This window comes from Solanum tuberosum, unplaced genomic scaffold, assembly GCF_000226075.1.
Source record: "Solanum tuberosum cultivar DM 1-3 516 R44 unplaced genomic scaffold, SolTub_3.0 scf00075, whole genome shotgun sequence".
Classification (NCBI taxonomy): Eukaryota; Viridiplantae; Streptophyta; class Magnoliopsida; order Solanales; family Solanaceae; genus Solanum; species Solanum tuberosum.
In genome coordinates, this window is record NW_006239001.1 from 261,601 (window position 1) to 269,402 (window position 7,802).

Here is a 7,802-nt window from a genome sequence, read left to right on the forward strand (position 1 = left end):
CCCCTCCAAGCATAGCCCCGCCCACACTCCAATTTTTTTTAAAATAAATTAATGTTTTTGAAAATTAAAAGTTAATATTAATTTTTTTATTTTTTAGCACGATTAAGAATTTTGTGTAGAAGTGAAAACTAAGTGATCTATTATGGGTCAATATGGATACCCATATTTTATCCATTTTGACCATATTTGTAGAGATTCTTAAAATAACTTGAAGCCCATATTTACCCAATTAAAATATGACTGATCCAAGTCATTAAATATGGATAAAATGGACCATTTCATTAATATGGACTGAAATTGTCACCCTGGAGTTAATTAGAAATGAATGGATTGGGGATGGTGAGCTTGGGGTGTTCATGGGGCTGGTTGAAGCCTTGGAGGACGAAGGGATGGGATTTTTTATGTAATAAATGAATTTCAAACAATTATACTTGCCACTCATTGAAATCTTAGCTCAATAAAGGAAAATGAAAAAAAGGATTACAACAATTCATAAATAATAAAAAATAAGAAACATTAATAATTGACATGAACTTATAAATCCAAGTCACAAGGGGATGTCTGTGAACTCTTGGTTGAAGAAGCAGGCACCCTAGGGCTACAGGATAGTTTCAGCTTCCTATGACTTGATTTCCAAATTCCAACTTTGAACCTTATCTTAGCTCTAACTTTAATCTCCACTTCCACAGCTCCTGATGTCCTCTCCGTCTTCAAATCACGAGCAATGTCTCCGTACAATGCAACGTCCTTGGCTGAAAGGAAAAGGTCCAAATAAGTCACGTTACGATGAGGCTGAAAGAATGTTTCCGCATTATTGAATGCAATCTGTAGAGAATTGTAAAACAGCTTCACTTCAACGCTGTCATAATATATGGATATCCTGCTATTTGGATTGTAAGCTTTTAACGTGAAGTTGAAATTTCCATACAAATGCTCATTTTTTGTCATGTTGTAATTGTGGAGTGATGCATTTTCAATTGAGTAAATTGGTCGTCGTGGCTTCACTGACAGCCAAATCACAAGTATTGTTAGCCCTACAATCACAATAATGGTTAACACTATAAGGGCTATGCACCTTACAGGGCTTAAACGCCTCGTCTTTGTGAGAGTTGCCATTATGAACAAGTTGTTAATGAAAATGGCCAATATTCACAACAACTAATTATATTATATAGAGAAGAAGGTATGTCGTGATAAGCTATTTTTTTCTAGCTTTAAAATTATTGTTCCATTACGTAGTAAAAGAAGTTAAAGGTTAGGATGATAGAGATGTCTTATTCTTTTCAAAGAAGCTTTAGGTTTCTTCAATGCAACTCAAGAGATCTCAGAGTTGTCATATTATCCTAGGAATATATATGCCTCTTCTTTTACTTTTTTCTGGAATAACTTTATTATGCTATTCAAATATGGATAATTGTGTTTACATGAAAAAGGGATATGTAATAATCTTCTTTTAACATTTTAGGTTAAGTTAGATTCCAAATCTATATTTTTTTCTCTCTCTTAAACTTCTATAGATAATACATCTTTAGTTTCAAGAGGAGCTTTCATAAATAGCCACTAAAATAATTTTAATTAGGCTTTATAGCTATTTACGATTCGTAGGTACATATTAGAGGGAGGAGAGAGCTAAGCGAGAGAGGGGAGAGAGGGGAGAGAGTGGAGAGAGACGAATTGTAGATATATCTATCGAATTGTTTATGTATATGTCACATAATTGTATATATGTAACTAGTATACATATGTATTTTGTATATCTGGCAAGGGAGATTGAGAGAGGGAGGAAAGAGGCGAGCGAGATTGGGAGAGGGAGGAGAAAGGCAAGCAAGAGAGGGCAGGAAGTGGAGAGAGGCGATATGTATTTGTATAATTTTGTATTTGTTTATGTATAAAAAAGAGAGAGGCGAGAGACGGGAAGAGAGGAGAGAGGAGACAAGTGCACGTAATTACAGCTAAAATTAAGTTGCGAGCAGTACTTAATTCAAACTATAGTTATGTTTAAATTAACTAGTATATTAAGTTGCGAGCAGTACATAATTATTTTTATTTATTAGTTTGTTAATCCCACTTTTCACGAACAATATTTCTCGATACTCTATAAATCTTATTTATTTAACACACGCTTCTTTTAATATTAATATATGTCCTAGAAAGAATGACATCTTTCTTTTTTGTATAAGCAATTTAAAGTGAATTTTCATTTCACCCGTTATCACATTAATTTTAACAAGACCAATTTCTATGACAATAAGTTTGGAAAAATCTTTCTTTCTAAAAATTTGTATCCAATGAAATATGTTTATATACATTTAAACGAAGAAATGTCTTTTAAGTGATCTGAATTATAAAGATTAAGCGTCTGAACTTGAAGCATATAATCCGTTGCCTCATAGACAGATTTTGGAAAGTGAACACTGTTTGATCGTAAAGAATAAAATAGACAGTACTCATTGCATGAATATTCTTATCTTGCATGAGGAGAAACATATAGGACATGATTGGCTTAACTATAGTAATATGATCCGTTAATAAAGAATTATGGAATGCTATATATATATATATATATATCGTGAATATTCTCGCTTATTTTACAAGTTATTCGTAAACCATCTCTAAAGTTTTCTACCACTAGTGAGGACTATGCATTGTAGCACTTTAGTTACTATATATAATATTCAGCAATTTGATTACCAATTTACAATCTCACATAATTAATATATGTAAAAATTAATTATTATTTTATGTAGGATAGAAAATTTGATGACTAGCTACTATATAAATAACTAAATCATGTATTAGTAATTAACATAGAGCATAGATATATAGTGTAGAAAATGGAAAATTTTTATTATGGTAGAGGCCCAACCAACCAAAATTGGATGAGGCTCCACCCATTTTTTGACACATGGATTGTGGGCCAATATGTGTACTTTGCAAGTGAAATTAAATGAAACAAAATAAAAATAAAGATAAATTTGTATATAGTACAATAAAAATGGAGGGAAAGAGAGTACTATTTTCCCTCCTTAATTAGGATCTTTGTCTATCATATATAAGCCAAACAAAGTAAAAGCTCTAAAACAAAAATACACCGTTGTTACTCTAAAACAAAAATACACCATTGTTGATCTTTTACTCTCTAGAGACGTTCAAATTTTGTTCAAGTAAAGTTCCGAAATATATAGATCTATGAACTTATTTCTTTTACTCTCTTTGTTCTCAATATTCTTTATATTTGTACAATGATATTTTCTTGCTAAAATTTTAAATAGAATGAGAAGTTATTTATTAATAATCCTCATTATACATATAGATAAATATATTTTATACACATCTTGAAAGCAAAAAATTGCATTATCTTGTGCAAAATGCTCAAAATTGTGACACAATTATCTATGTATCATTCATTGTTCTCATAAATGATCTTCATGCTTGGTAGAAAGTTCCTGACAATATAAGATATTAGTATTGGTAATTTCAAGAAATTTTGCATTCAAATTTAATGGTGATCACATATTTTAAATTAAATCTGAAATAAATTGTATAGTAAAACAAAAGGCACGTATTAATATTTTTATGTGCTAAGGTAATATTTGAAAAATAAAATTTTTAATGATATAATTTTTTTCTTGTGCAGATTCTGCTTCAAATTTAAAAAATGGAGGACGTACATGTTGATAAAGGGTCTTCTCTTCAAGAAGGTAATACATTTCATTTAAATGATATTTTCTTAATTCGAGTATGAAGGTTCTCTATTAAATAAATTCTATTTATATTTTTATCTATTTCTTAAGTTTTGATACTCAGAAATTAAAATTATTATTGTAGATTCCAATGTTAACGATAACGAATATTCTACAAGAGCAAATAATGTTTATAACATTAGCAAGAACTTTGCTTTTGAGATTGGTATGAAATTTAATTCTGAAGAAGAATCATACAATGCATATTCATATGCTCTGGCCAAAGGTTTCGGTGTTCGAAAAAGCTCAAAGACTTACAACATAAATAAAGAAGTAACAAGACGGTTATTTCTTTGTTCTTGTGAAGGGAAATTTAATAAGCTTTCCCTTTTTCAAGAAAGGAAACGACAAAGATTAGAATATAGATGTGGTTGTATGGCTCGTATAAAATTTAAAATTTCAAATGGGATATGGGAAGTATGTGAATTCAATGATGTGCATAGTCATCCAATGATAGAAGATAATTTGAAACATTTCATACAATCGGGTCGTAAGCTTACAAGTACTGCTACTAAAAGTATTCTTTGTTCTATGGTGGATGCCGGTATTCGTACAAAAAAAGTGGTTCGATACCTTCATAATGAAGTTGGTGGAATTGAAAATGCGGGATTTATTGAACAAGATGCCTCGTACAAAAAAAGTGGTTCGATACCTTCATAATGAAGCTGGTGGAATTGAAAATGCGGGATTTATTGAACAAGATGCTCATAACTTTATACAAGCACATAAGAGGAATATGATTAGTAGTGGAGATGCTCAAACCATGATAAATCATTTTATGCATTTACAATCAGAGGATTCAAACTTCTTTTATTCTTTTCAAGTTGATGAAGATGGCAGATTGTGTAATTTCTTTTGGAGAGATAGTATATCTAAATTGCACTATGAGTGTTTTGGGGATGTGATGATTTTTGACACTACTTATCGTACAAATAGATATGACATGATTTGTACTCCATTTGTTGGTGTGAATAACCACTGGAAAAATACTTTCTTTGGATGTGCATTTTTATGCAATGAAACAAGTGGTTCTTTTGTTTGGCTTTTTCAAACATTTTTGAAAGCAATGGGAGGAAAAACACCAAAAACAATCTTTACTGATCAAGCTCCTGCCATACCTTTTGCTATTAAGGAAGTTTTTCCTGGAACATGTCATAGATTGTGTGAATGGCACATTGATAGAAATGCTCAAAAAAATATACCACATCTTTACTTTAAATCAGGATTTCGATACTGCTTTGATACTCTCTTGTGGAGGTGCAATTCAGAATCAGAATTTGAGTTAGTATGGAAAAAATGATAGATGATTGGGATTGTGCAAGTAATACTTGGCTTCAAAAATTGTATGATCTGAGAAAAAAATGGTGTCCTGTATTTAGCCGTTCTACTTTCTCAGCAGATATCAAATCGACCCAAAGAAGTGAGAGCACAAATAGAGTCTTCACTGAAATGTCATGCAAGACAATGAGTATAACGAAGTTTGTAAAGCATTATGAGCAACAGACAATTGAAATGCGTGATATTGAAGCTATAGAGGATTATAAATCTCGGGGTGATCCTAAAATTTTCATTGAAGATTGTGGGATATTAAAACATGCTGCTAGGGTGTACACCAAGAGAATTTACACAAGATTTCAACATGAATTTCTACAAGGGGCAATCAAAAGAGTAATCAATGTTGAAACTGAAGGGAGTCTAACAAAATATACAATTTTAAAGGGTGAAAGTGAGAAAACTGAAATTGTCCAGTTCAATGCTCTTGACAATTCTATTATTTGTAGTTGTCATATGTTTGAATCCATGGGTTGGTTATGTTGTCACGCACTTAAGGTTTTGTTCTTTGACTTGAATTTTTCTTCTACCTGAGAAATACATTTTGAAAAGATGGTCTAAGAATGCTAAGCATGAGAATGGATTTGCGGAGTACACCAAAAAGAAGGGAACAACAAAATCTTCTATGGCAATTCGCTTGAACGGGTTAATGAAAGAATCATTTATTGTCATGACTTTAGCTGCAAATGATACAGATTCAGAATAAATTGCTAGAAGGTACTTGTATCAAGCAAGAGTTGAGATTACTAAGCATCAAAGCGAATTGTATGGTGAAAATTTTGACAAAAACAGACACAAATTTGATTCATCTGTTGATCCTTTTATTGGGGCTAAGGATCGAATTTTGGATCCAATTAAGAAAAAAGGAAAGGGAAATGGATATTCAAGAATGAAGCCAAAAGGTGAGAGAGAAAAAAAAAGACATCAAAGGTGACATTCAAAAGCAAAGCAGGACAAAAACATGAACATGGAAAAACAATGAATTTTGACATACAATCAGCCTCAATGCAACAAATACAACATGAATCTATGGGATTAAGTTTTGAGGTTTGTTCTCTCTTTAACAAGTTAAATAATTTTTTCATTGTTTGTTATTGTATTCATACATATACTAATCTTGATCTGGTTTTTTTCCTATATCAAATATGCAGTTACATGGAGATTCATCCAATATTTTTCCTCAATTTTTGACTCAAAATCTGAATTCACAATCTGAAGCTTGCATGCAGAGTCAACAATCAAACAAACAGATATTTGAAGAAAATTCAATTTGATCTTCGGTGCAGATCTTAATTTTTTATATTTGAAGCATTAAAAATCAGTGCAACAATTATTTTTTTGTATTTTGACATTACAAGTGACATGCAAAGCAAGAAGATCCATAGAGATCTATTGTCAAATATATATATGTAATATGTTTTTGTTAATTTAATTGTGTTGATAGTATTAAAACGTTCAAGAAAGACGAAGAAAAATTCGTACCTGAAAATCATAAATAGATAAAAATCGCAGAAGAAGCTTTAAGGAGAATCATTCATATCTTCATCCAATTTTTTAAGAAAGTTGAGTGAACCTTGTTCATCTTCTCTCTCTTTGATTTGAGTGAACCTTGTTCATCTTCTCTCTCTTTGATTTGAGTGAACCTTGTTCATCTTCTCTCTCTTTGATTTGAGTGAACCTTGTTCATCTTCTCTCTCTTTGATTTGAGTGAACATTTAATACATGTAGACCCCATTATTTACTTTTTGATTATTTTTTTCAGCCTTTATGTTAAGATGATCATAATCCACGTGTCAAAACGAAAGTACAGCTACGATGAGGCCAAATGAAGTTCACTACACCATTTTAGGCTTACGACCACACTAAATCTGGACAGCGCTTGTAAAGTGTTGCCTAAAATATTTTTGGGAACGCTTTTAAAATGTAGCTTAAATTTTTAACTTTTGGCATCGATAATATTGGCAACACTTGTAAAGCGTATTTTTTAATGGTATAGGCTACACTTTATAAGCGTTGTCATAAAATGAAATAAATGGCAACAACTATTTACATATATGGCCACACTTTTAAAGTGTCCTATTTTTATAATTATAAAAACAACACATTAAAAGTGTGGCCTAAAAGTTTTCACCAAAATATTATATTCCCTCCAACATTTTTAACTCTCCCTCCCATTTTTATTGGCCAAAAATATTAATTGATAAAACATTAATAAAAACTTTTCTTTCTCTTCTTTCCTAGAACATAACATATGCTTTACTCTTCTTTCCTTGAACATAACTCTTTGTCTGTAGAACAAGTTTTTCTCCAGAATTGAAGATCGAAGAGAGGAAGCTGAAGAACTGAAGAGCTGAAGAGCTGAGCTGAAGATTCTCTTCTCCAGAACCTGATTTTCTTGAAGAGATGAAGAGTTGAAGCTAAAGAACTGAGGATCGAAGAACTGAAGAGAGGAAGCTGAAGAACTGAGCTGAAGATTTCTCCTATACCGATTTTGTGAAGCGTAAGTACCGATTTCGTACAGCTGAGATTCCTTTTTATTCTCTACTAATCATCTAGTACTAAAAACAGTCAATTGATTGAATTTTTGTTTTGTGTTTAGAAGGAATTGATTACTTTGGGGGTTCTTACAGCTGAAATTTCAAAGTAGGGGAAGAAATTGTGAAAAATCTGAACACCAAAGTTAGCCCTAAGCATATTGAGCAGACGAGAAAGAGGGAATTACTACTC

General features: G+C 31.5%; 1 protein-coding gene and 1 long non-coding RNA gene across 2 annotated transcripts; both read right to left on the bottom strand.

Moving 5' to 3' along the window:
* Window positions 1-410: 410 nt before the first annotated feature.
* Window positions 411-1,195, bottom strand: LOC102600788 (uncharacterized protein At1g08160-like). Its single transcript, XM_006346202.2, has one exon. It carries the CDS (start codon window positions 1,114-1,116, stop codon window positions 535-537), a length of 582 nt encoding a protein of 193 aa, XP_006346264.1. The 5' UTR covers window positions 1,117-1,195; the 3' UTR covers window positions 411-534.
* A 2,067-nt stretch (window positions 1,196-3,262) lies between these two features.
* LOC107060355 (uncharacterized) lies at window positions 3,263-6,638 on the bottom strand. Its single transcript, XR_001473273.1, has 2 exons — window positions 6,558-6,638; window positions 3,263-3,446 (listed from the first exon to the last, which is right to left on the bottom strand). It is a non-coding gene; the product is annotated as an uncharacterized lncRNA (long non-coding RNA).
* Between the last annotated feature and the right edge of the window lie 1,164 nt (window positions 6,639-7,802).